This window comes from Drosophila subpulchrella, unplaced genomic scaffold, assembly GCF_014743375.2.
Source record: "Drosophila subpulchrella strain 33 F10 #4 breed RU33 unplaced genomic scaffold, RU_Dsub_v1.1 Primary Assembly Seq354, whole genome shotgun sequence".
Taxonomy (NCBI): domain Eukaryota; kingdom Metazoa; phylum Arthropoda; class Insecta; order Diptera; family Drosophilidae; genus Drosophila; species Drosophila subpulchrella.
The window spans coordinates 6585586-6613069 of record NW_023665577.1 but is presented as its reverse complement, the minus strand read 5'-3'; the positions used below and the strand labels follow the sequence as shown (position 1 = coordinate 6613069).

The 27484-nt window shown below is 39.0% G+C and overlaps 7 protein-coding genes across 7 annotated transcripts in view; 6 read left to right on the top strand and 1 right to left on the bottom strand.

Moving 5' to 3' along the window:
* Positions 1-7822, top strand: part of LOC119560642 (protein tipE) — a 36682-nt gene extending 28860 nt beyond the window's left edge. The window contains exon 3 of the mRNA XM_037874196.1: positions 5179-7822. Within this exon, the coding sequence (XP_037730124.1) occupies positions 5179-5248 (70 nt within the window). The 3' untranslated portion in view covers positions 5249-7822. The remainder of the gene's footprint in view (positions 1-5178) is intronic.
* A 3241-nt stretch (positions 7823-11063) lies between these two features.
* LOC119560270 lies at positions 11064-11623 on the top strand. Its single transcript, XM_037873636.1, has one exon. It carries the CDS (start codon positions 11114-11116, stop codon positions 11621-11623), a length of 510 nt encoding a protein of 169 aa, XP_037729564.1. The 5' UTR covers positions 11064-11113.
* A 2432-nt stretch (positions 11624-14055) lies between these two features.
* On the top strand, positions 14056-14785 carry LOC119560652. Its single transcript, XM_037874217.1, has 2 exons — positions 14056-14245; positions 14306-14785. Exons 1-2 carry the CDS (start codon positions 14153-14155, stop codon positions 14618-14620), a joined length of 408 nt encoding a protein of 135 aa, XP_037730145.1. The 5' UTR covers positions 14056-14152; the 3' UTR covers positions 14621-14785.
* An 895-nt stretch (positions 14786-15680) lies between these two features.
* LOC119560185 (elongation of very long chain fatty acids protein F-like) lies at positions 15681-16686 on the top strand. Its single transcript, XM_037873547.1, has 2 exons — positions 15681-15935; positions 16001-16686. The coding sequence occupies exons 1-2, from the start codon at positions 15708-15710 to the stop codon at positions 16565-16567; spliced, it is 795 nt and encodes a 264-aa protein (XP_037729475.1). The 5' UTR covers positions 15681-15707; the 3' UTR covers positions 16568-16686.
* A 567-nt stretch (positions 16687-17253) lies between these two features.
* LOC119560154 (elongation of very long chain fatty acids protein F) lies at positions 17254-18183 on the top strand. The gene is made up of 2 exons (XM_037873509.1): positions 17254-17528; positions 17590-18183. The coding sequence occupies exons 1-2, from the start codon at positions 17301-17303 to the stop codon at positions 18154-18156; spliced, it is 795 nt and encodes a 264-aa protein (XP_037729437.1). The 5' UTR covers positions 17254-17300; the 3' UTR covers positions 18157-18183.
* A 574-nt stretch (positions 18184-18757) lies between these two features.
* LOC119560909 (elongation of very long chain fatty acids protein F) lies at positions 18758-19958 on the top strand. Its single transcript, XM_037874609.1, has 2 exons — positions 18758-19025; positions 19144-19958. Exons 1-2 carry the CDS (start codon positions 18810-18812, stop codon positions 19714-19716), a joined length of 789 nt encoding a protein of 262 aa, XP_037730537.1. The 5' UTR covers positions 18758-18809; the 3' UTR covers positions 19717-19958.
* A 2664-nt stretch (positions 19959-22622) lies between these two features.
* LOC119560209 (elongation of very long chain fatty acids protein F-like) lies at positions 22623-23908 on the bottom strand. Its single transcript, XM_037873567.1, has 2 exons — positions 23639-23908; positions 22623-23263 (listed from the first exon to the last, which is right to left on the bottom strand). The coding sequence occupies exons 1-2, from the start codon at positions 23861-23863 to the stop codon at positions 22694-22696; spliced, it is 795 nt and encodes a 264-aa protein (XP_037729495.1). The 5' UTR covers positions 23864-23908; the 3' UTR covers positions 22623-22693.
* Positions 23909-27484: the final 3576 nt, after the last annotated feature.

The window sequence follows — 27484 nt, the reverse complement described above, 5'->3', positions numbered from 1 at the left end:
AACACACTTTTTAAAACTTCCTTGAATTGAGAGTTTGTGTTGGGTAGGCAAACTTTTGTGGCCATTGAAAGAACTTGATTTTATCAGTTGAAAGTTTCACAGACGAACGAAGGCGGTCAGCAAAGTGAATCCCGAAACGGTTTGCCAGGCCGCACAGATTTCCCAGTCAACTGGGGCGCCAAAAACTTGAAGTTGTTGCTGTTTTGAGCTGACAGCCAAAGCTCGTGTCCTCTCAAAAATGTAACTAATGAGATTTTAAGTTTCTCCCACTCGCCCCACCTCCGCATGACACTTCAGTTGGTTTTGTGTGGGTGTTCTGGGTGTATTCAGGGTACTCCGGATGTTTGGGGTGTCGACATTTGTGTTTACTTGTCGCCTGCAGGCTGCGGATTTGGATAGGAGCCGAGATTCTGGCTCCGACCCAGCTGCCGGGGCCCTGAGTCCCGAGCCCGCAGCAATCTGACCTCTAAGCTGGCCCTCACTTTCGCACCTCTGAAAACTGTCCGCCTGCCAGTTGTATCTGTACCTCCGAACTTGTATCTGTGCACTGAGGGAAAACACTATTGAAGTGCCATTTTTATTTTAAATATAAAGAAGGTCGGCTCAGGAAATTATTTTTTCTTGCACTTGACAAATCTTTAATTTATAGTAATAGTTTTAATATTTTCAAAGTTTTTCAGGTAAGAAAATGTTTTATTTTTTAAATAAGTATAATGGAAAAATATAAAAAGAAGATTAAATAAATAATATTTTGATTTATTTATTTATTTATATTTTGGTTTTGAGACAATTGCAAATTGCCACCAACCACTTATTCTTGCTATAGCTACTGGTCCTTAAGCTAGGAGGGTGTTATTTACATATTTTCAGAAAACGTGTATTTATTTATAGTTATTAACAAGTTATATATTATTATACAAGCGTATGGCCTTGGTAAAATTATCGGCGCGGACGATATTGATGGATTTTGGGGATATGGCATCAGGTGACTTTATGAAGAGGGTGTTGCTTCTTGTATTTTCATGGACTGGACACTGTAGGAAAAAGTGGGGGGTGGGGGTTGTTTATTGAGAACATGCTCATGGGTGCATCTTGTATGTCCAAACGTAGTCTTAAGAATTTTGTGAGATTTCTGCGGTTGATGTTGTATATTAAATATCGAAACTTTCAAACAACACCCAGAGAAAATTATGAACTAAAATAAGTCCAGATCAAAATTGCTAATTTGAGAAATTTTCTTCATAGTAATTCGAGAAGAATTCCATCAAGGCGGAAGTACTCTCAAGATTGTTTTTCGAGCTGAAGCGATTATGAGACAGAGATGAAAGTAGTCTGGATGTGTTTTTTTGAGAAGAAAGTATTCTCAAAAACCGAAAAAACATTTCAATTTAAGAACTTGAGACAGAACCTATCTTTCTTTTGAAACTAAGAAAGCGGTTTTGATAACTGTTTTTGTAGAGTGTACTTACTTCCAGTTTCGAGACAATTTCCATGACATAATTTGTTTTTTTCTCTGTGCATCTCCGCCTGCTGTTGCTCTTACGCGTCCTTGCAGCTCCTGCGACTTGTTAGCAAAGTTTGTGGGACTTTTGGCCAAATGAAAATTTAATGTACCGTGTTTCGGGCTGGCCGGCCTATCCCCGAGTCGCCTGGAAGGCGTGGCGCGTGTAATTTAATTTACACCAAGCATTCAGCACGCCGCAGTGTCAGTGTCGCATTTTCAAATTAAATACGTTGGGAAGTTTTGCAGTCCTGCGGACCAAGGGCCTCTGTCCTCTGTCCTCCATGCTCCAACCTCCGACCTGCGCCACTCCCAACCCACCTGCACACACCTGTTTGACCTGGTTTTGGCCAGCTTTTCCACTTCGTCTTGGCCAAGTGCCGCCTTTGGCCATTTCTCACTGCCAGTTGGCATTTACATTGCTTGTTGTCGTTTGTAATAAGCTTCCTCTGGCCCCAAGGCTGCCCAGTCGTGGGTGGGAGTTAATTGCATAAAGTTGTTGTGCCTGTCAGCTTTGTGGAGTTACTGCAGAAATCACCGAGCGACTTTGGTTATTGTTCGAAATGAGTTCCTGGCCAAGTCAGAACTTTGACAAAGTTTAGGGGAAGCCGAAAGAGGAAACCTCGTGGATTTAATCAAAGGCCCCTTTGCAATATGCAAGCTCTTCGATCGATAGCAATCATAAATTCAATGGGAAAGTTCAAGTTTTACATGCATGGCACAAAAAGTGCTACAAAGTGACACAAAGCAACCGACAGATAACCGCAGGCACTTTCCCAGCTTTTCATGGTTTTTATGGCTCTCGAAACTAATTTCATGTTAAATGCAATTGAAAAAGCTTTTTAATTGCATTGGCATCCTTTATATTTTCAATTGCAGTTGCAGTCGCACTGGCAACGGCATGCGAACAATTTGTGCTCGAATTTGTTGCATTTTTAATTGGAACACAGTTTCAACAGCTTGGCAACATTTTGCCCATGTCCAGGGTGTTCCTGCCCAGCCCTTCGGTACTTCTGCTCCCCTAGTGCAACTGCATCCGCTCGTTTTTTTGATGCTGATGAATGGCCGGCACCAGATGGTGTCCGTCTCCTGGCTCTTAACGCTCCCCAAAGCAAAAAATTCCACTCTTGTCCACTCTCAGGAAATGAGGAAACTTCATTTAATGGCATACTTTAAAAAAGATAGGAAATGTCAGAATATCTAAAAGTTCTGCTCTCAGAAGTCGACTTTAAAAGTTCTAGTATATTTTTTTTATAAGTAAAAGAAACCAGTAAAACCAAAATACTTTATTAGTATTTAAAATAATAATTTATATTAAGCAAAACAAGCATTTAAGGTTAAGCAATAGCATACTAACTGGAGGTAGTTGATATTTTTTATTTAAGTAAGTAACAAAGGTTAGATACAACTTTAATAATAATAAAATAACTTATTAGTACTTGACAGAAACGCTAAGACATTATTTTATTTTATCAAAACAAGTATTTTACTATATTTAACATTAATTGGTTCTGTCAGCTTTGTTCAAAGAATATTTAAAAAAAAAAACAAAACTTATTTAATCTTTCTTAGTACAGCTTGTTCAAATTTATATGATCTCCTTCGCCATATGTAAGAAAAATATTAAAGCCAACTTTATTTGAGCTAGAAAAAATGTTCCTTAATCTCAGCACAACCTTCTTTCTCCAGTTCAATGTTTTAAGCTTCTCGTTTTAATTATGACCCTTAAGCGCATTTCGAGGAGTTGCCAACACTCGAAAGTTTCCATAATATCTTTCAGGTTTGGCCTGTTTTGTTTATTTTTGCTCCCAGCCGAACTTGCAGCAACTATTCCCAACTTTCTATGAACTGGCCAGCCGGAAAAAGTGGGCGTGGGTGTACAAATTTAAGTATGTAAGTCTGGGGATTTATTAAGGAGGCAAATACATAGCTGACAAAAAACGTACAACTTCCGTTCGGGAAATGAGATTTTTATTTAATTCAATATGAGATGGTAAGTGCAGCCAGCTGGATGGACGAATAGCGATCATGGATAGACAGGAGCAGCGAGTAAACACAAATAAAACTAAAGTAGAGTGCCAATAAAGCGAACAGCCAGTGCACAGTGGGGGCCATAAGTACGCGTATAAATTACATTTGAAATAGTAAGCGAAAAGGCGATTGTTTCGCATTGCTGTGCTTTGTTTCGTCCCATCCGAAGGACCGAAATGCCGAAAACACAATCTCCATCCCCATCCACATCCACATCCACATCCGTTTCCGCAGCGCTTGTCGCATGGAAATCCCCTAAATACAATAAATTTCACATTTCATTTAATTCCATTTCATTTACAATGCGAAACCGAATCCGCAACAAGCAAACAAAGGGCTCCAATCCAGTGGGTGCCCATGATAAAGAAGCCAGCGAAGAATGGGGAAAAGCGGAAAAATAAGGAAAATTCAGATGAAGGAGCAGACGCAGAGAGTACATAGTTGGCGGTCGTAGGTCGTCGGGGTCGAGCAATGAAAGGAAAATGTGTACCAGAGTATACATGTCAGTGTGTATAATAAATAAATGTAACAATTGAACCGAATAAATGAAATCAGGACTCAGGAACAGTCACTCCTGGCGAAAGAAAACGCATTGCATCCTTATGAAATGGGTGTGCCAGATGCATACAAATGAATTCGCATTCAAAGGAAAACATTTACAGGTTGGCATAAATGTATCTGAAATGAAATTTATCAAATACAGTTTATTTAAATATATTTAACATGTTATCTAAATACATCTGCAATTTACAGGCAGTATTTAAGAACCCTTAGGTAGAGAATTACTAACTTATAACCAAATCAATAATTTTCTAAGTAAGAACCAAGAAGAGAACAAATAAAAAGGTTAATATTTTAAGATTACTATTATCTTATTAAAGAAAATAAACTTTTATTTATTTATATCTAACATGTTGATTCATGTTAATACACACATTTAAAAAATGGACAAATGAGCATATTTATTGTTTTAAAATTAAATTCAACAATACTAACCCAACTTCACCACACAAACAGCCTTTAAAATGTCAGAAACTGGTTGGTTTTTCAAGATAGCTTAAGAGGATTAAAATTAAACCCATGACAACACATTCTAAAAAATTTATAAATTACCTAGCTGGGTAAATAATACCAGCACAATGCAATGCAATTAGTGAAACACTGTTGACTGATGGTGAAACTGGAATTAGTTTCCTTGTTTGTGTGGCTCAACGTGTTGCAAGGAGCAGCAGCTGTCTGCCTGCACTCGTTGCGATAAAGTTTTCGGCTTTTCCCCTTTCCAACTCCCCTAACTAACCCCTTTCCCCTCTGTCGATGTGTCTTTAAACTTTTCATGTTTGCAAACTAAAGTGCAAAGAAGGTTTTTCGTGACTATACCATAAGTCACTGGGATCTTAAAGTCTTTTAACGGGTTTTCGATCAATAAAGTTGAAACACAAAAGGTGTATTGAAGAAGTACTTAGTAAGTAAGGGGAAGTTTTGATGTCTCATTAAAATGTTACTCCTTTGTTGTAGATATTTATATATATATAAATATAGTTATAGTCGCAGATTCTATAATATAACCATATACCTTACCATAGCTTGATATTACTCAGTAAAGTTCCTATAAATTATATTTAGCCCATTTTTTTCTCTCATTACAGTGATACTTCGATATCAACGCGAGTGGATATGCTCACGCCTGCTATTGAAGTCTACAAGCCGCCTCTCTGACACAAAGACGACACTGTGGAGAGCAATTTAGGGAATCCCTCGACTAGCAGCGACTTCTAGCAGAACCTGATACCAAATTCTGCAGAACTAGCTAAGGATAATCTATTTGTTCTTCCAACATAGTGTCAACCCAAACGAACTTCGAACGGAGATGGATGACGAAAGACGTGAGATGGTATATGGTATATGGTACATATATGGGAGGTGGCCAAAGAACCGACACTATCAGAGGTTTTAGTGCAACTAGCGGAACGGAAACGAATCAGATTTATGGGACAGAATGGAAAACACACACATAAATTAATAATTGATCCAACTGAATAATTCCTAAGATTGATTAAATTTAGTTACTTTTTAGCGTAATGATTTTTAAACCAGCCGACGGCGGAGGAGAAACCAACAGAAGTGTTAATCGGTTAATGAGATAAATCGAAGTCTAGTTCTAAGCTGTGGCAGTGGCATCTGTATGTATGTGTATCTCTAGCCGCGTATACAAAACGTGTATGTGTGTACGAATTAAAATATGCAAATTTGGCAATGTGTAAATTTAGTTAAAACTGAATCATTACGGATGTAAAACAACAGAGGCAAAGTGGGAAAAACAAAAACAGAAACACCTAAACAGAAAATGCAATGAATAATTTTTGTACTGCTGAAAGAGAAACCAAGTGGAAAAAACCGAATATTAACGTTAAGTGTACAATTTTGCATTAGGTAATGAATAAGTTTGTAATGCATTAGTAATTAAATACAATAAAATGTTCAGCTAATCACGTGGAAAGCAACAGCAACCCAAACTACAAATGCAACCAACAAAAAAAACACAAAAAATAAAAGCAAAATGAAGTTACGAAAATGCAATTGGAAATTCAAATGGAAATTCGGCCAGCGCCAGAAAACATTTTACGCTTTGGTTAATCGCTCCACACAGAAGTAGACACGCCACGCCTCATTTTATATAGAGTCCGCCCACATTTTGAAACACCCACGACCATCAATCGCTTTTGGTTTTGCTGTAGAAATCGGGGCGAAGTTCGTCTTAGACGGCACTCGCATGCCCTTCACAAAGTGCCCCAAGTTGAAAGAGAATTTGGTCATAGTTCATAGTTCCATCAAGAAACTTCTCGTATTTGAGTTACAGTTAAAGTTGTTTGAGGAAAACCCGAAAATATTCGAAACTTTTTGTGGTGTTAGTAAATTGTAAAGGTTAAAATGTTTAAAGGATAATTCAATAATGAACGTTTTTTGACTGTGATCATTTGAATGATATATAGAAAAATATGATATTATTGAGTATTGTTGTTGACAACAAAAAATTACGAAAAGCAATTAACTTCTCGATCATGATTCAATCATCATACATCCATCAACCAATCAACCAGCACGCCAGAGCACATTTCGCCCAGAAGTTTCCTATAATTCCCCAACCGAGTAGTGTAGTCAGATCACGATAGCTCCCCGATCGATAATCCCACCCACTTGCCCATCATGTTTTATATGTATTATCTACGATCTTTGGTTCGAGGCTGATCACACACTCTCACTCACATCCATTCGTGCTTGACAATATTTAATTTCTAAAAGGAGTTTTTCCATCATTCCATCAATGGCACTACCCACAGGACATATGGACATGCTGCGCCCAATTTGTAACTAAAACCGCTTATTCTGTTCCACATTGAGATACAGAGGCTTTGGACGAGGGAGATTAGGAGATATTGAATGTTAACATTTATTTGTATAAGCTGCAGAACATTGTTGGATTTAGAGGAACCTGCATAGTTTTTTGATATTCATGTAGATACATGTAAATGCCACTCACTAAACTTAAGAATAATGAAGAAAAGGTAGCTACCGATGGCATCAAGGATAATTGCATTATATTTGTAATATCAAACTGTTCATAGTTAAGACAAGGCAAGCCACAGGAAAACAATTAACAATTAACAACGGAGAACACAAGTATAACAACAAATGTATATAAGCTGACTAGAAAATTGGTAATAAATAGTAACTTTTGAAAACGAACTCAAAGATGCAAATGAAGCTACAACAAAGTGCATATAATTTTGATAGTTAAGCTAATTTTAATACATTTTTTAAGACACAGCAAGAGGGCAAAGGTACTACGTTAAGGAAACCAAATAGGAAAATTAAAACCAACTGAGGAGAAGCCGTGAAAATTATTCCATTTTTACACTCGTTAATTGGTTTTGTTGTTACCGTAAATAATGCAATAAACATTCGCGTATTTCTTACTATTATTGTTATTATTATCATTGTTGTTATAAAGGAAAAGGAAATATTTGAATTTGAGAATTGCACAATGATTTTTTATACACCGCAAATTGGCTTTGTCAGTGCAAGGAAATTCGTTTTACAAATTCGATCGACTTGAAAGCATGTCTGGCATTTAAAGCGGACCCCACACGCATTGAACAACGGACATTAATTTATACACACACATATAATGACGAGAGAAATAATGGAAAATAATAGAACTAGAACGCATATTGAATAATAAATGAGACATACATATTATTGAAAGAAATTAAAAAGAACATAACAAACCAAGTGCATTCCCTGGCGTTTTCTTTGTAAAGGTTGGACTGGCTAGCGGGTGAGTCAGTGAATCAGTGGAAAATGACTACTGTAACCTTTGCTGTTTCCCAGCTCAGTTATTCCACGAAGTATATTACACAAATCCACAGCATTTTCAGCCAAAACCACCAGGCAGCAGAAATTATCTCAAGCCATCGTCCGTCATTCCAGGCCGTTGGCTCTGTACACTCAAATGCAGAATGAGTTCGGGTAGGTTGGTTCTGGCCTGGTTCCACCGATATTACGATTATACGGGGATGAGGTGAGTTTTGGGTGGGGCTGGGTTGTGTATCGACGCAGTCGCGAGTTCGCCTCCACCAACAACAAAATGAAATGAAGTGAAATGAAATCAAAGGCATCCATCGTTGATGGAGGCACCAGAAGCCAACGCATAGGGGCACACACATGCACCGTTGCGGCTCCAGGGAAATTGGGAATGGAAGACGACGTATACTGAGCGAAAATCGTATGATCTTTTTTAGATTCTTTATGGCCGATATGTTAATGTCATGTTAGGGCTACAGTTTGTTATCGATGAGATAACGTTAACATTGGGCTAAGTTGTTTAGAAAGAAAAATTCCTTTTCTCAATGTGATGTTAGCTTAATTGACAAATCTTTACACAGTGTGTTATCACACGATTGAGAGTTAATTTAAGGGGTAGCCAATTTTTTTGTCAATTTCTTTCTTGTATATCTAGTTAAACATAACAGGATATTGGGAAACCTATTTTATCCGGAACAGCAATAATACTTTTTTGACAAAAGTTACCATGACATTGAAAAATTGGACTTTGGAACTACATAATATAAATAAAAATTTTAAAGTTAGCAGAAAATACTTTGAACAGTTAAAAATAAATCATAAAAAATGTGGTGATTTAAAATTCTAGTTTTAGAACTATCGTTTTTATTGAGTGTATAAAAAAAAGTACAAAATACAACCAATTTTTTCCTCGTGCTGAATTCCCCTGCTTTGTGGGGGAACTCGTCCGTCCACACATCCTTGCCACCAGATGATGTTTACACTTGAGCTGCAGCATTGGCAAACACAATCTACATGCCACAGCCCCCGGAACCCTGCTGATTTTCCTCTAGTTGGTGCGTTTGTTGTGTTCGCGTATGGGGAAAAGAAATTGCCGTGGTTTTTGTCGTGGGGGCGGAGGTTAAGGAGGAGCAGGAGCCGCAGCCTTCGATCCAAGTTGTTTGGCTGGCAAAACCCAAAAACTGAGTTAGCCCCACTCTGCGGTCGCCTTCGGTGCAGGAATACAAATACACATTCCCCGGGAAGTGGATAGAAGTGTGGTTGGTGCGAAAATGTTTGGGGGAAAGGGGAACGATGTCATAACCGTAAGCCCCAGTTGATCCTTCATCGATTAGTCGGGCAGGAAGCGAGTCCCTCATACCGGATGCTCGCCCACAAAATCCTGGCGCAAAGTTTGCAGCACAAATCGTAACAAGAACTCAGGTCCTTGGGCTACGCATCCCTCAACAGGTAACTGGTAGCCAGTGATGAAGAGTACCTAAGTATTTGCATATAGGTACATTCTAATCGAAATGTACCTATCTATAATAAACTTTGGCTTAGCTATTTCAAAAACATATTAATATTTATCACTACATTTACATGTGCTTAAATAATGTTTTACTTTATAGAACAAGAAACCTTGCTGAGAAAAGAAGGATAAAATCAAAGCTGGTGGCTTAGAAATATGCTTATAAGTAGGTACCCAAATAAGAATGTGTACCTAAGTAGTTTTAACCTTTGGTTAATTTATTTTGAGGTATAATCATATTTTTCACACGATAATATTTTATTTTGCGAGAAAAAGGAAACTTGCATTGTTAAGATATAAGTTATGAAATCAAAATAGCGTTTCTAGTTAAATTAAATTTGAGCTTAATTTTTTTATAATTAAATTAACCGGCAGTTAAATGAAAATTGACTAATGTTCGTATTCAGTAATAGACCCAAAGTACCTTTGCCATCTCCACACATATCCCAGAGATTGATGAGCTCAAAAATGTGCAGCTTTGGAAAGGGGCGGTGGACGAATGAAGGGCTCCACTTGGCGGAGCAATTGAGAGAACAACGAGCTTAACAAGCTGCCAGAGCTCCGGGGGCGCTTTTTGTTTCCGACTTTCCTGTTCCGACTGCTCTGCTCTGGATGTTCCTCTGCCGAGTGGAGGAGCAGTGGGGCAGGTAGTTGGCACTTCAATTAAACACATTAATGTGTCACTTTCGTCGGATCCCGGAGCGAGTTTCGGTGCGTCGGGAATGCCATAAATCAACACCCCGGTCATCGCCATGGAGAGCTATCGATTAGCCGGGCTAACCTTCGGTTTGGAGGCGTGAGGTGAAAGGTGAAAGGCGTGAGGGGATTGAGCCATGAGGCGTGCTGCTGCTGCAGCGGTGAATGCGGCCACCAAAACCTGGACAGGTGCCCCTCCTCGGCCGTCGGGCCTCAAATTTATGAACTTGACTTTCGGTTAGCTAACAGCCATCAACCATCAGGAAACCTCCTCCGCGCCCGCTCGTCATCGGTTCCGGCCAGACACGAACGGGTATGAAAAGGTTCGCATGACTGCAGGAAATTACCATAATTTCAATTTAAGAAATTAAACGAATTCCGTTCTGGGCTAAAAAGAGAGCAGCGCCGACCGCCAAAGGAGTTAAGGAGAACGTAGAAAAGGAGCTGCGGATTTACTCACATGACACGGTGGGTGGAAAATGAGAAGGGACTTTTAATAATACCTTCTTGCCTAAGAAAATTCTTACAGCTATAGGCAATTTCTTATCTAATATTTAAAGTCTTAAATTATTAGTAGTGTTAATCAATATTTTTTTTCAGTTTCAAGGAAGATAGTTCAGGTTGTATCATATATGTATAGATATTATATGAAGGGGCATTTATTTTTTATAAGGCGATAACCTTTAAGGATGGGGACAAAGTTACCATAAATACATTTATACCATATCAAGAAAGATAGTTCATATTATGTCATGACTAAATATACTGTGATAGGAAAAATATAATTATTATTATTAAGCCGATAATTTTAGGGATGGGAGAAAACCTATTAAAGTTCGAAAATTAAAGGAGTTGGCATTAATCAAAAAAGTTTCAAACACTTAAAGAGGTTATCCACCAATGAAATATTTTTGAGGTTAGGTAGCTATGTGCTCCTTTCCAATACTAACCAATGACAGGCGAGCTCGCACGAAGTTTTTCATTTCCCACAATCCTTGCGAGTAACTAGAGCGATGGACCTATTCCGGCGTAATCCCCTTCTGGAGGTGGCCAAGTGCGAGATGTGTCCCAAGCCGGTGTACCACTTTGTGACCGGATTGTGTGCCCGTTGCCTGACCATTTGGGCCGGAAGAAAACAGCAGGACCCGATGAGAATCACCGTGGATCAATCGCGGGCACTTCTCGTAGGCATGGTCCGGGAGCCCGAGGACCTAAGTCAAATGGATCCTGTTTTCCGGCGGGTTATAGAGGAGACGCGGATGCAGCGCACGCAGAAAGTGGAGCTGTTCCAAAAGGTTCGCCAGCAGTTCCAGCTCACCGTTCTCACCACTCCGTTTTACGACCCATGTCCAAAATATGTCGTCAACGAGGATTACTGGAATGTCCCGGAAATCGAAGATATGGATGTAGTGATGTTCCAAAACCAAATTGACCTGTTGAGCGATATACCCCTGCAGTCTCATGACGACCATGACCAAAACAACAATGGATGTCCACCAAAAAAGAAATTTAAGGATGCTTAAATGCTATTGATTCATTAAAATATGTCAAAATATAATAATATAATAATATAATAATATAAAAATATAATAATATAATAATATAATAATATAATAATATAATAATATAATAATATAATAATATAATAATATAATAATATAATAATATAATAATATAATAATATAATAATATAATAATATAATAATATAATAATATAATAATATAATAATATAATAATATAATAATATAATAATATAATAATATAATAATATAATAATATAATAATATAATAATAATAATAATAATAATATAATATATATATATAATATAATAATATAATATAAATATATAATATTAAAATAAAAATAAAATAGTATAAGATTATAATAAAAAATATAATATAATATAAATTGCACACATTTTGATAATACATTTTCAATACATGCCTTTATCAGGGTTATTTTCTGAAATAGCAATGAAATTGTATTTTTAAAAACCTCTTTGATTTTTCTTCTCCCTGGAGTTTAGTCTCGAAATAAGCCTGATTTAAGGGACAATCAAAACGTGTTAAATTTCAAATTGGATGTCGGGCTTGACAGGCGTTTATGAGCTAGTGATAATAGGCAATTACCAATTCGACCAAAGGCCAATTGCTGGCCAGGGAATTTTCGAAGGGATTGAATCTGATGCTTGGTAATTGGCACTTTTAGCCGGTGTAATAAATTACCCAAATTCAGGCACAAACATTTCCAACGCCCTAGTCGAAACCAATTGAGAAAATGTGATGGCCAGGTCATCATTACCAGGCCAGGATGGCTGGTCATTGGCCATCGGCCGTCGGCCATCAGACATCAAGCTCCGGATGTCTCCGGGGGCTCATGGACATTTTGCTAATGAAAATGTTTATTCAAATTTACGTCAATGGACGTGTTTACACGAATGACCATCAATCTACATAAATAAACGTAAGAACGAATCCGGCATGTGTGCATGTGTCACTGACTACGGCGTATTGTTCTTTGCCCGGCATTGTTCAACAATTTGTTTAATGAGAAAACTAATAAATCAAATGCGCCGTCAATTACAATCAAATTTATTTTGGTACGCCGCCGACAAAGGATCCGCTTGGATTATGGATCGATAGATCGATTTCATTGTGGATTGAGTTGTATAGAAGGAAAAAACCCAAAGATGCGGAACGAAAGGTAAACACATTTTTAGGAGCTATTAATTAATATATTTTTAGAAAGTCATTCCTATAGGTTTTATTTATTTAATAGTATCCTCTATAATTTTTAATTAAATAATTTAAAAATGTGTAAACAATTCATAGATATGGTAAGTCAAATAAAAAACTATGAATTAATTGTTTTTAGTTTGAAAGAAAAAGATCTTAATTATTAGGAGTGTTAGCATACTTTCAAATGCTCCCCACAAAAATATGAAATTAAATTTTATAAAAATGAATATTTAAATCCAACACAAACCAACTGTCACAATGGTTATTGAAAATTTTCTACCGCCTGTGCAAAATGATGTAGACTTGGTAGTCCCAATACCAGATGGCTGAAGTCCAAGAGCCTAAGATGTCGCAGCTTTCTGCTAACTGAGAGGATGAGAGGCCAGGACATTAGTCAAGTGCAACAGCTTTCAAATAAACATAAATTGAGCGTGCTGCTCTGCAACGGGGAGTGTGGAGTGGTAAATGGGGGAAACCCCAGGAGGACTTGGTACTTGGAACCCAGTTTTTTCTCCTTTTTAGCCGCCTGGTGTCGTAATTAAAGGCAGTCGCGCAATAACGAAGAGAAATGCCCGCTGCCAACGAGCAGAGGATGCGCTTCTAATTTATTTGTTTTTCTCACTTGACTTTTATTTACACGGGCATTGGCATGTGAGTGGCGGAGTGGAACGGAACGGGGTAGTTGGGTTGGATTTGGTTGGTTCTTAGGTGGCTCGCGAAGAGCTATTGCAGCAGCCCGTCGCCGTTTGTTACCTTTGTTTGTGAAAGTTCTCCGTGCGCCTTTTTCGGGGCCAGGGCAAAGTGCCAAATTGGCCTAATGGCGTTAATGCGAATACGAGTCGAGACTAAACCAACGGCCAACCAACCAGCCAGCCAGGCCCACATCAAAGGTCGTTTACACAGCTCCAGTTTCGGTTTCAGTTTCAGTTTCGGATTCGAATTCAGATGCAGATGCAGTTGAAGATTGGAGATTGGAGATTGGACCTGGGTGCAGTTGCCAAGCCAAAGAGCTTAATGGGCCTCCACACCCACTCCCACATCCCCATCCACATCCACATCCACTCACAATGCAAATCAAAGCACTTAAAAAGTTGAGCAATTTGGCAACGAATGCTAATGGAAGTCGAGAACATTCCTGGGATAAATTTCGGCTTTGCTTCATTTAAGTTTTAATACCAGACAACTGCAAATTGGCTTATCGAAAAAGTCTAAAAACAAAGCAACATGGGATTTAAGCTTCAAATCATTTCGGTTTATTATTTGGTGTACGGTGCAGAAAGCAGACTTTTGAAGCAAATAATTTTCTTTTAAAATGCCGCCGTTCTCCGCCTGTTCCATATGCCAAGTCAGGACCCGAAAGATGGTCAAGGATCCCCTCACCTTGAAGCAGATATACGTGTGTCCGGTAGGAAATGCCATCACAATTTTTTCTCTCTTATATATTTAAAACTATTGAATCCCGCAGAAATGCTTTAAAAGCGGGATGCACCAAAAAGCGAGTCCAATCGAAACAGATAATTTGAAGAAAAGTGGAAATGCTAAAGTCAGCCCGAAAGAAAATCAAAAGACCGCTGAGAAAAATTTGGGTTGCCCCGGATCTGATAAAAGTGCCAGTATCCAGAGCAAAAAGAATGGCAAAAGTCAGGAGAAGGAAGAAGAGCTCTTAAAGGAAGTACCTAAAGTTAAAAAAATACCCAAAATCACGCCTCCACTCATGCAAACTGTGGTAATTAAGAACCGAAAATATGTGGCCATCAGTGAGACAGCCGACGACGAGTAATTTGTTCTTGGTCTCATTTTCATGTCATAAAACGAACGAGCAGACTTTGATTAAACTAGTGACACCGTTAAGCTAATTTCCATACACCAAAACACAAAATACAAAGCCAACGAATGTGGAAGACTCTTTAAAAACCTTTTTTCCTAATATATAATTAAAAAAGAATTTAGTTTACTCTTTAAATTAAAAAATACATTCCTACCACTTTACAGGAATCTAATATTGTTGAGAGAGCACGGCGATATTTAGTTCTAAATTTGTTTGGCTGTTGCCACTTTTGTTGCACCGGATGTGCGTGCTGCGGTGGTATTTGTTTACGTCCCATTTCCGCATCCGCTTCGACTGGAAGCGCTGCAGTTGCAATTTTGCCACACCCACTGCGTAACTGAATGCGATTCGAAACCGCCGCCCCCTTGTTATTCAATCCGCTTTGCCTGTGCGTGATTTTCGAACATTTCCAGGGAGCCCATTAAACTTTTAATGGAATTTCCATAATCATGTTTAAAGTTGCGAAGGACCCTGGGAAGTTTCGTATTATTAGTATTGATTCAAAGGAAAGAGTATAATTTTTCATGGTAATGGATTTCCTAATGTACAAATAAACATAGGTTTAACGAGTAGATATTATGTTTTACAAGGTAAATGTATTGTAAGGAATTTTATTTATATGTGGGTTTATCCAGCCTTGAATAACTACTTATACCACGCTTCTGTCGCGTGTTTCGAATATTGACTTGCACTGTCAAAAACAAAACGTAGTAAATATAAATTTATCAATATTCATTTTATTTCTATCAATGAAAATATTAAATTTTTAAATTAAAGTTTGACTCCATGTAATTTATAAGATACAATTTATTTTTTCCATACTATGCTTAATGGAAATAACACTAAAATGTTATCTTATACTGTGAATTTAATGTGAATAAAACTATTTGCACTATTTTATTTTTTATCAGTGTACTAACACACGTAGGCGAAGCACACTTACGCCTAAATTACCATTTAAATCGAAGACCTCAATTAATTGTCTACGATTGTGATCAGTTGTGTATCTACGGACACACAGAAAGCACACATAATCGCAATGTTAAACGATATAGTGGAATATTTGAATCGATCCCCAGCCGATCCTGTGCGTCTGCCACTCCTGAGCAGCCACAAAACTATCCTCATGATATTGGGCACCTATCTGCTCTTTGTAAAGGTGGTGGGTCCCAAGATCATGGAGAGTCGGAAGCCCTTCGATCTGAGGGGACCGATAAAGGTCTACAACATCATGCAGATCCTGTACAATGTGGTTATGTTTGTTTTCGTAAGTGATTTCCTGGACTATGAGCTATACTATAAACTACATATAACATGAATCCCAACTTACAGGCCATCCACTTTATGCTCGGGCCCGGAGACTATAACTTTAGATGTATCAGTAACCTGCCACCAGATCACGACTATAAGACCTGGGAACGCTGGCTCACCTACTCGTACTTCTTCAATAAGCTGCTGGATCTGCTGGAGACTGTCTTCTTTGTCCTCCGAAAGAAGGATCGGCAGATATCCTTCCTGCACGTCTTCCACCACATGTACATGCTGTACTTCTGCTTCATGTATCTGTACTACTATGGATACGGTGGCCATGGCTTCTTCATGTGCTTCTTCAACGTTATCGTGCACATCATGATGTACTCCTACTACTACCAGTCCTCCCGCAGATCGAATTCACGGGACGATCTCTGGTGGAAGAAGTACATCACCATCGTTCAGCTAATCCAGTTCGGAATCGTTCTGGGGCACAGCATATATACTCTGAAACAGCCAGACTGTCCCGCAGCCCGGTTTTCGGCCTATTGTGCGGGAACCATCGCCGTGGTGTTTATTATTTTATTTAGCAACTTCTACTATCACGCCTATATCAAGCCCAAGAAGCCCCTGGAAAAGGCAATTTAAATAAAAACCAAACAGCGAGCATTTAGATCTCTGTAGAGATTATAATCATAACTTAAGACTTTAATAAAGAAGTTAGAATGTATTCTCGATCGACCTAGCAAACTAAGAGGGTATACTTATTAGAAAACATTTTCTTTTTGAAAGAAACTTGGCAAACATAAGGTATTGCTCTCATGTCAAAAATAATTTTAAATCTATTTTACCTTGGCGGCAATGTAAAGAGTATTTTATATATATATAACACCTTCATGCTTCTTACGATTGATAGCGTAAAACCATTTACTTGCGTCACTATTACCAATAAATTATATGCAAAGTCCATTGTTAAAAGCCTTTTCTTTTCATACCCATTACTATATAGTACACCTGTTTTTAACCAGGATGCACAATCTCAAATTCATTTATTTTTGTATACTTATCGAACAACCTTATTAGGTGCTACTAGAAGTACTTGGCACCGTCTGGTAGCATATTTCTGTTAAATTTGGTTAACAGAAGAAAAGTATCTGATAGTCGAGGTACTTCACTATTGTGTTCCTCCTTGCTTCTTTTTTATAGTGACCGTTACACTCTTATAAAATGTGGACGTAATAGGAAACGCTTACGTAGGTATTTGGATAATAATTGAACACAAGCACGCTATAATTAACATTTCCGTCGTCGATCGGAGTCCACCCTTTATTTATCGATCAGTTGCAGTTACACCGACGCCGATACCACACAGATTTTCGAAATGTTTGCCCACATAGCGGACTTTCTGAACCGTTCCCCGCCGGATCCTGTGCGACTTCCATTCACCAGCAGCCACTGGCCCGTTCTGATAATACTGACCACCTATATGGTGCTAATAAAAATCGTAGGGCCGATGTTTATGCAGAACCGAAAGCCCTACGATCTACTTGGGATAATAAAGGCCTACAACATCATGCAAATCATATACAATACGGTCTCCCTTGTCTTTGTAAGTGACCTTGAAGTTCTCCTTGGTTCGAACATATATTAATGTATATCCCAAATCATAGTCTGTCCACTTTATGCTCGGGCCTGGAAACTTCAACTTTAAATGCATCACCAACCTGCCGTTGGATCATGAGTACAAAACCTGGGAGAGATGGGTCACCTACTCGTATTTCTTCAACAAACTGTTGGATCTTCTGGAGACTGGCTTCTTTATCCTGCGAAAGAAGAATCGACAGATATCATTTCTGCACGTCTTCCATCACGTTTACATGGTGTATATATGCTTTTTGTACATATACTATTTTGGCTATGGTGGCCACGGTTTGTTCTTGGTCACCTTTAACGTAGTCGTGCACATCATGATGTACACCTACTACTACCAGTCGTCTCAAGCCCAGAATTCACAAGATCTGTGGTGGAAAAAGTACATCACCATTGTCCAGATGCTACAGTTCGGAATCATTCTGGCGCACAGCCTTTATGTCCTCCGGCAACCCGACTGCCCCGCATCCCACTTGTCAGCTACTTGGGGATCACTTATATCGGTTGTATTTTTAATTCTATTTGGCAACTTCTATGTTCGCGCATACATTCTTCCGCAGAAGAAAGTAAAGCGAAGGGCACATTAAATAAAACCAAGTTGATCAAATCCTAGATAATTTTTGATTTCAAACTAATGCATGCACTGCAGAGTATCCATTCCATGCCCGGACTCACGCGGGTATGCCCGTTCTCCGCCGCCACACGCACAGTATACGACACCGCTTGGCACACACTCAGCGATAAGCTGCCACTTGTAAAACTCTAACTCAAAAGTAGGCCTTGCTTTTTATGTTGCTCTAGACTGCACAATTTATGTCTTAATTCCCGATTTCTTGTTTTATCATAGAGCTATACTGCTGCTTCAAAAATAAGTAGTTACTAAACGTAGTTTTAGTGTTTATCTAGTGGAAAACTATTAACTCCAATTTAATTTTTAGCTCGACAAAATGAAAATGACAAAGAAAAGTTAACCATCCATTATTTTTATAGTTTGACAGTCCGAATTTCTCAAAGGCAAATAAAAATATATTACTTTAATTTGTTCTTGCTCGATAAATATAAGTTCTTACTAAGTTTGGTTCTCTTTACTGTACCTTGAATATTCAATGTTAAGGTCAATAGTAAATTACCATGCCATGAACCCGCATTAGCAAATAGTTAATAGCATAGTGGGTCCGTGAGTTTAGGATCGAAAGACCAGAACGGGAATAGCAAGTCACCCGATAAGTCGTGCGCGAAAATGTTTGAAGTGTTTGATGAACCTCCTGCGGATCCTGTCCAGCTACCGCTGGTCGGAAATATCCGGACTTCGGTTATTATTATCACAGTATACCTACTGTTTGTACTGAAGCTGGGCAGGGATCTGATGGCAAAGCATGAGGCTCTTCAGCTACGTGGGGTCCTTAAGGTCTACAACATCGGACAAGTCTTGTTTAACACGGTGATGTTTCTGGGTGTAAGTAAAAAGGCTAGCCCTTAAAGCAAAGTGGTATCGAAAGAGGAGGTGCTAGCATATAAACTAGCTTGAAAAATAAATCTTTCAAATGCGTAATGGATTTTTTTCTAAATTCTAGGGCATACACCTCATTTTTTTGTCCAGACCGTACAACCTGAGCTGCATGACTGTCCTGCCGCAGGACCACGAGCTCAAGTCCACGGAGAGGACGCTAGCCTACCTGTACCACCTGAACAAGCTGCTCGACCTGCTGGACACCATCTTCTTTGTGCTGCGCAAGAAACCGCGCCAGATTACCTTCCTCCACGTATTCCACCACGTCTTCATGGTCATCACTTCGCACCTGTTGATTCGATTCTACGGTTACGGAGGTCATGTCTTCCTTATATGCATGTTCAACATCCTGGTGCACATGGTGATGTATGGCTACTATTACGCTTCCTCGCAGAGCCGGAATGTCCAGGAGAGCCTCTGGTGGAAGAAGTACCTCACTTTGGGCCAGTTGGTGCAGTTCCTCATGATGTTCCTGCACTGCACATACACCCTGTTCCAGCCCAACTGCTCGGCATCACGGGGTGTTATCTACGTCATAAGTTCGGCCAGCCTGTTCATGTTTGTGATGTTCTCCAATTTCTATGTGAAGACCTACATTCGACCCAAGGAAGTCAAGTCCAAGGGCAAGGCCAACTGATTGCATCTGCTACACTGTGATTAAAAGTGGCTTGTTAATTTTATTTAACGTCAGAAGTTATTGGCAATTTTGAGAAAAGTAGTTATAAGCTTGATTACAAACAAAAGTTTATCTTTTGCATTTATTCAACAAGCTTTTTTATGAGTAGGTCCTTAAAATTCCCAACTGGTTCTGTCGCAAACTAAAACTAAAAACTGTTTTAAATATTGCAGATATAACGATTATAACACATGAGCTCTGTACAATTTTTTTATTTTATTAGCTGATTACCGAAAAATTCCATTTATGTAACAATTCACTTCCTAGAGAAGTTAAAAAAAATTACAAAATTATATTCCTAATTCTGAAATGTGAAGTCCTTTTCTTTATTGAGTAGCAAATTGGGAAGAGATTCGTTACAAACCATTTGCCTAAGTGTAGACACCGGTGTGCATTTGCATATGCTCCGTTTGAATAATAGATGAATTCAAATGCATCGACACTTAATTCAAATGCAGCCGGGGAGGTCAAGGAGATGGCCCCCGCCCCGAATAAAGCCCAAGGGCCACATCTCAAGTACTCATAGTGTCCGGTGTGTCGAGTCCTGGGGATCCGTGTCCGTGGCTCTGGCTCGCACGTGATCTGCATGCTCCGCAGGACCTTTGCCGGAGCACGTGTCTGGACATTCCATGCTGCTTTTAATTAGAATATAAGAACCGAGCTAGGCCAGTTCCTACGATTTATGGCACCGGAAGGGTCACCCGTGACCGCCCGAATTTGCATAGGAATCGCATGCGGCGAATCAGAGTCGAAGTGCCAGCTGAATAATTGCGGCCATGCAGTGACATTAAAGCCAAGCCACACAGAGTCAAGTGCAGTTCTGGCTTGGTTCTGGTCGCCAGTCGGGTAGTGTTGGGTTCCACAGTCCCTGGTCCCTGGAATGGGGTCTCCAAATGGCCTGGGTCACCCGTGCTCCCATTCGGTTCCGCTGGTCGAGCCACCGAGCGTGCTGAGTAATTGCCGTTTTAAATGACATTAAACGTGCATTGTGTAGTTCCCCTAGTAGGCACTCGCCCTTTCCCCTATGCCTTCGATTTTTCGCTATTTTTATTTTTACCCTTTGCATGGAATTTTGTGACTCCTTTATAAATAGAGTTTGTCCATAGCCAAGAAATTCGAGAAAAGAAGTTTGAAGCTTGTAGCAGAGGGTACCCTCTGAAATCTCTAGAAAGGCTCTAAAAAAGATGTGGTATATTTTTGCTAACATGCTAATTTTTTGGGTTAGTAAAAGGGCTTTTTAAAAGGGTATAGTCAGTAGATAAATGTTTTAGTATCATTAAGTTTCGAAATGTTAAAGTTTCTGAATAAAGTTCATTAACAAACTATGCAAGCTGTTCACTTGATATCTAAGTAGTCTTTTTTTTAAACGCAATCTTTGCTTTTATAATTATTATAACCAAGGAACACAAATATTTTCAAACCAAAAACAGGGTATATTTTATAAAAAAACAAGGAAGAACGCTATAGTCGAGTGCCTCGACTATCAGATACCCGTTACTCAGCTAAACGGACCAAAGGGAAATGGAGATAAGCAAGCAGCAAAGCGAGATTGAAATGCGCCACCTACCGGCGGTAGACAGATTTAAGCGTTATGGGCGTTAGGGTGGGCGTGCCAAACTTTTTTTTGGGTCAATCGATAGGTATTGACGAGACCAATACAGTTCAGTTAAAATTTTGTATCTAGCATGAAAATTGTGGGCGCCACAGGTTTGGGCGGTTTGTGGGCTTTAGAGTGGGCGTGGCATGTTCGCTTAACAAACTTGCGCTGTGCACAAAGCTACGGAATCTAAATCTGAGATCCCAATTCTCTATCTTTGATAGTTTCAGAGATATCCACGTTCATATGTACGATTTTTTGAAGTTTGTGGGCGTAAAAGTGGGCGTGGCACTCTGCTGAAACAAACTTGCGCTGCGTAAGAAGCTCAGAAATCTGCACGCCAAATCTCAACAGCCTAGCTCTCATAGTTTCCAAGATCTCAGCGTTCATCCGGACAGACAGACAGACGGACAGACGGACATGGCTAGATCGACTCGGCTAGTGATCCTGATCAAGAATATATATACTTTATGGGGTCGGAAACGCTTCCTTCTACCTCTTACATACTTTCCGACGAATCTAGTACACCCTTATACTCTACGAGTAACGGGTATAAACAGCTTGTTTTTGGAACCTATGGAACACCAGTTCCTCTCGTGAACTACGTTCTATAATCGTATATCTAACCAAATGTCTACTCAATTCTTTATGCATGGGATTTCGCTATTCATATGACGAAACAAAAAGTTGTTTAAGAATTAGTTTGGCCTAAGGCCTTTTTGTATCCATCGTTTTTAAAGTTTGGTACGGTTACGTATATTAAATACAAGCTCCATGGCATGTCATATGGGCATTTACAGGGGTCGCGAACGTACGTTCGTACGCAATTAGTGCAAATGAAAAATAGAAAAAAAATCTTTTTTGAATTTTTTTTTTGCTATTTTATAGCATTTTGTTAGTTCTTAGCTTAGTGTAAATGATGGGATTTATTGAGCTATCATTTTCATAATATTGGCAAAAAACATGCGGTCGCGAACGTACACAAAATGGAAGTCGACTTTGGCTTAATCTAGTAAAATGCATGTTTCGGGCCTGGATGACCATTTTTCGGATTTGCCCATATATAATATATCTCCAACCGAGCTAAAATTAGAAAGCTTTCAAAATACCCACTGGAAATAGATAATGCTTAGCACTACCTGGTGTGCATTTAAAATTTCAATTGGGGCACACGGAAATGCAAGGTCTGGGGAATAAACAACCCACACATAATTTAGTTTAGAGTAGTGTTTACTTAGCTGTGGGTGAAGCGGTATCAAAACTACTGAGGCTCTGTTCGAAGACATATTTATTAGTTTCTCGGTATCGCGAAACACTATCTTATTTAAAGGACTTCCCGACTTATTGGACTTTCAGTTCGGGCTTCTTCTTGCCGGTCAGTACGTAGGCGTGAATGTAAAAGTTTGTGAACATCAGGATGAAAGTCGTGGCAACCGACATGCCAAAATATATCACCCGTCGAGAGGCCTTGCAGTTGGGTTGCCTCAGGGTGTAGATGAAGTTCGATAGAACCAGGACGAACTGGACCAGCTGGACAATGGTGATGCACTTCTTCCACCGACTCGACTGCACAGCCTTGTTGACGGAGGACAAATAGTAGTAGGAGTACATGATCACATGCACCGCCACATTCAAAAGGCACAGTGGAAATAGAGTGCCACCATATCCGTTGTAGGTAATGTGGACGTATCCGCCGAGAGACATTACCAAATGGTGGATGACGTGCAGAAACGATATCTGCCGATCCTTCTTTCGCAGCACGAAGAAGAACGTCTCCATGAGATCCATGAATTTGTTTATGAAATACGCGTAGGTAAGAAATCTCTCCCTGTTCTTGTACTCGTGATCCAGCGGCAGAGTGATGATGCAACTCAGGTCGTACGCCTTCAGAACGAACAAAAAGTGAAGTCCCTGAAAAGGTAATATCGAAGTATAGAATACAGCCATAAGAAACACATCTTCAAAACAATAACATAATTTTTAAAAATTGCCTGTAGAAATTAAAAATTACTTTATATCTAGTCTGGTTTACTAAAGGCATCATCATATTTCAGCACAAATCTTTACTACCATAACAATGCGTGGTAAAAACTTGAAAGCTTTAGCTTTATTATTATGGGTTCTGCATTGATTGTCACAACTCAAACAAGAGACTTAAGTTAATTGTCTTAAGAGAACCCAACCTGTGGAACTTTGTTATCTCTATGTTATATGATAATAATTATTATACAATATGGTTTTCATATAATATTAATGGACAGCCCTATAGCTGTGTGTTATACTTACGCCTATAAGAATTACGCTGTTGTACAGGATCTGAAATATATTGTAGACCTTGATCACTCCTCGAAGATCGAAAGGCTTTCGGTCCTCCATTATCTTTCTGCCCACCTTCAGGACGAAAAGCAGATAGAGGGAGATAATGGTCAAGGCTGGCCAGGGACTGCCAATGAGTGGCAGCTGGACAGGATCTTCCGAAATGAGCAAGGTTCCGTTGAGAATATCTGCCATTCTTAAAAGCTTCGTCAACCCGCTTCCACTCGAGGTAATGTTTTGTAACAGACTAATCAGAGTTCAGTCTTTTATTCTCAACCAAATGCGCTGCGATTGAATTGGAAATTCGAGGGGTTGGAGCAGCATAAAGCAGAGCACCATTACCATAAAGCCATTCTAATTTTACTCTTTTATTTGTTTATACTCGCTACACTCTAGTCAGAGCGTATGGGCTTGCTCCGAAATTAACCTCTTTTGGATGTTTTTTTTGTATTTCTTGAATGCAAAAATATTCTCTCGACCCTATTAAGTATATGTACACTTCCATTCATAAAGAGAGTCTTTATAGTTTAAAAATAGTATATAGTAGTATATTGATATAGATTTTTACAAAAAGCTTAAAATTATTAAACAGGCCTTAAGAAATATTCCGTCTAAAATTAAACCACAATTAAACTTGTGTTATTTAAAGCTTATCGATTTAAAAGGAGTTCTAATTTGCAAGGACATTGAGTTTACTGCATTTATACTGCGAATCGTAAACATAGCAATAAAACATCGATTCTCCCTCTTGTAATTGTTTTGTACGCAATATACGTAGTTCACGCCAGTGAAAAATCCAATTAAACAACTTTCGACATGGTGCACAATGGAATAAATCTTTATAGCGGATATCTGGCAGTCGGAATATTCGATCCATTCGTTCACGCTTGTTTTCCTTTGCATGTTTTTTTATGTATGCTTTTGTATTTTATTTTCTTTTGCACGTATGCCATGCAGCCAAAAGCCATTTGTCGATGGGAAATTGCAAGAAATTTTACTTATAAGCCAAGTCATTTTCCACTAACTATCCATGGGCCAAGGAATTACTTTTTATTAAGGGCTGCGGCTACTACGTTGAAAGTAATGAGGGTGCCGTCTCTTAAGTGTCTGCAAGGATGGCATAGTATATAGGGGGGTATGGTATTCAAGGGACGGTTTAAGGGCAAGGTGTTGGATATTGCAAATTGAGTCATTTTTCATTCGACGCTGGATTACATCGAATGTAAGGCGGAGGCGAGTGCAGCGAGGCCTCAATGTGTCACAATTTCAAGGACATAATTGGGTCATGTCCTTTGTGAGCAGGGCTTGACCGCTGAATAAGAAGGATTATGCCACTTTTTCCCAAAAAGCTCTTTTTTGATTGGATTATTTGGGGACAGGTGCATTAACATTATCCAGCGAAAGGCTAAGGACATACAACCGACCATTTATAATTCAGCCGTTCAACCTTTTGGTTGTCTTTTCATGTGTGTGAATACGGAAGAGGGGCAGCCAAATTTTGTTAGGCAAATTGTGAGATATAAAAATTGCGTCTCATTATGGTAAAGTTAATATTTCATAGGCAATTTACCAAGATTGAAACCGACACACTTCAAAAACTGCCAACATATTTAAGCACACTCGCTCGCACACACACGCACTGGGGTGTAATTACGGCTGCCGATTTCCATTGCCACAGGACCTTCTGTGCGTCCTGTCTTCATACAATTTTAAACTCAATTAAAAGTTCTGCGCATTAGACATACTTGTGCCAAAAGAGCGAGACACGCCCCCTCCGCGAAATGTGATTAAGGGGGCAATCGGGGGTAGCTCAAAGGACACTCGCATTAGTTGTCATTAAAAATGTGAGCGATAGCATCTAAACGACTTCACATATGCCGCATGTCAAGGGGAAAATAGAGCCTGAATGCAGTTCTGCCCCTTTCGAAAGGACAGGCGGATCCAATTGGAGTCAACAGTCCATTGACATACATTGATACGCTCCTTGCTTGCAGCCCCATACAATTTACAAGTATTTGGCCTGAAAGGTGGGCTAAGAAGGTAACTACCCTACAGGTTTGTGCACTAAAATATTTTGAAAACACAGAGGCAATATTTGCCATCTTCCGTTTTGTGAGAAAGAAAATATATAATTATTTTTAGAGTAAATTTAGTTGTAATTTTTTTGTAGGAACCATATAACACTTTCTTTAGACATCAAATTTAAGGAGTACTAGCTATAAGACAAAAAATACATAAAAATTAGACCAAATTTATATAAATATATTCCATATAAGTATATCAAACCTAAAACAAATAAATTACCTAATATTTAGTATACATCAGTCAAGAATATATTTATTCCTAACTTACTTCTACAGAAGATCTTCCCAAACTATATGTATTTGGGAGGCTCATCCTTAAATCATTATTCTTAATATTTTAGTAGTTGTTGAGTTAGGTACGTTGATTTTGAATATTACGTTTTCTTCATTGATATTGAAATTAAAAAAAAAAAAGGTTTTACAGTGTTTAACGAATTACACATACAATCAATAAAAATATTTGTCCTGCGTTTTAGAATATCTCAGTTAAATACGACTTTTTTTACATTTAGTAAATGTACTTTTCTAATTTAAGAAAAAATTTTAAATTTCTTTAAAATTTTTAAACTTAGTAAAAATAATTCAAAGATCAAAGATAAACGGCTTCAGATCAAGGATTCGGTTTTATATTTTGAATATATTTTTTCCACGATGCAAAACACCGATTGAAATTGAATACAACTTTAATTTTTGACTTTTTTAAAGATGATATATTTTGAATTATTAAACATTTTTATTGTCGCTAGAATCATAATTAAATTTGACCATTTTGCCCTCCTTCAGCTTGACCGCGGGAAATCCATTTACATGCACTCCCTTTTCCTGGCGGCCTGAATGCGAAATGGGAAATGCGAGTGGTCGCGGGTGCCTGAATAATGGAGGCAAATCGGAAAGAGGCAAAACAGCAAAAAGTTAAATGCCTCTAATGACAGAAAATGAAGCAAATGACGAAAAATTGCGCAAAACAAAAGAGACAAATAATAACATGCCAAAATGGCCGACACGGACGCAAGGGCCACCCACCGGGGTCCGTCGCCCACTTGAGGCCACCGCACATCCTTGCAGGCGACCCTAGGAGGACCAGGGAGGAGCAAGGAGGCCCATGGAGGGCACGCACCAGCGAAGATAGGAAGGTAACCGTGGGGGCCAAGTGAATTACCAACAACGGGCGAATCAAGAAAAGCATGTGCGCGGCATAATTACGAAGCAATTAGACGAAATTATTATTGAGGTCAGCGGCGAGGGGCGTTCGGGGAGTACCGATGGGCCAGCAGGCCCCCGAGAACATATGGCCATAGTAGCCCCATAGACCCAGAACCACCCCCCCCCCCCCTTTCCGAGGGGTGTCGGGCCAAAGGGATGCGTATGCCATTATCATTCACGCCGGGTGAAAGGAAAGGAAAGTAGGGGAAAAGGAAAGCAGAGGAGAGGAAGAAAGCCCAGCGTAATGCCCTCTAAATGGGCAACACAAAGCGCACACCAAAACAATACTCAGTAGGACTACTGGTTCAAGCGCCGAAAACCGGAAAAAATTAAGGAAAACTAAGGCGATGAGAGCACTCCTCAAAGAAGCCCAAATGGCCTGCGAAATACAACATGAAATAACTTTAGCCAAAGGCAGCAATTTTGTTATTAATTTTAATTACACAAAAAATATATAATAAATTGAAACTGAATCAAAATTATGTTTTATGTGGTTTTAGCCTCATGTAAAAAGAATAGAAATTGATTC

Bases quoted from the DNA above. Each gene is read 5' to 3' on its own strand.
- LOC119560270 (XM_037873636.1), top strand. From the start codon at position 11,114: ATGGACCTATTCCGGCGTAATCCCCTTCTGGAGGTGGCCAAGTGCGAG.
- LOC119560652 (XM_037874217.1), top strand. From the start codon at position 14,153: ATGCCGCCGTTCTCCGCCTGTTCCATATGCCAAGTCAGGACCCGAAAG. The intron at 14,246-14,305 runs GTAGGAAATGCC...TGAATCCCGCAG, and splicing joins AGCAGATATACGTGTGTCCG to AAATGCTTTAAAAGCGGGAT.
- LOC119560185 (XM_037873547.1), top strand. From the start codon at position 15,708: ATGTTAAACGATATAGTGGAATATTTGAATCGATCCCCAGCCGATCCT. The intron at 15,936-16,000 runs GTAAGTGATTTC...CCCAACTTACAG, and splicing joins ATGTGGTTATGTTTGTTTTC to GCCATCCACTTTATGCTCGG.
- LOC119560154 (XM_037873509.1), top strand. From the start codon at position 17,301: ATGTTTGCCCACATAGCGGACTTTCTGAACCGTTCCCCGCCGGATCCT. The intron at 17,529-17,589 runs GTAAGTGACCTT...CCCAAATCATAG, and splicing joins ATACGGTCTCCCTTGTCTTT to TCTGTCCACTTTATGCTCGG.
- LOC119560909 (XM_037874609.1), top strand. From the start codon at position 18,810: ATGTTTGAAGTGTTTGATGAACCTCCTGCGGATCCTGTCCAGCTACCG. The intron at 19,026-19,143 runs GTAAGTAAAAAG...TCTAAATTCTAG, and splicing joins ACACGGTGATGTTTCTGGGT to GGCATACACCTCATTTTTTT.
- LOC119560209 (XM_037873567.1), bottom strand. From the start codon at position 23,863: ATGGCAGATATTCTCAACGGAACCTTGCTCATTTCGGAAGATCCTGTC. The intron at 23,264-23,638 runs GTAAGTATAACA...TTACCTTTTCAG, and splicing joins ACAGCGTAATTCTTATAGGC to GGACTTCACTTTTTGTTCGT.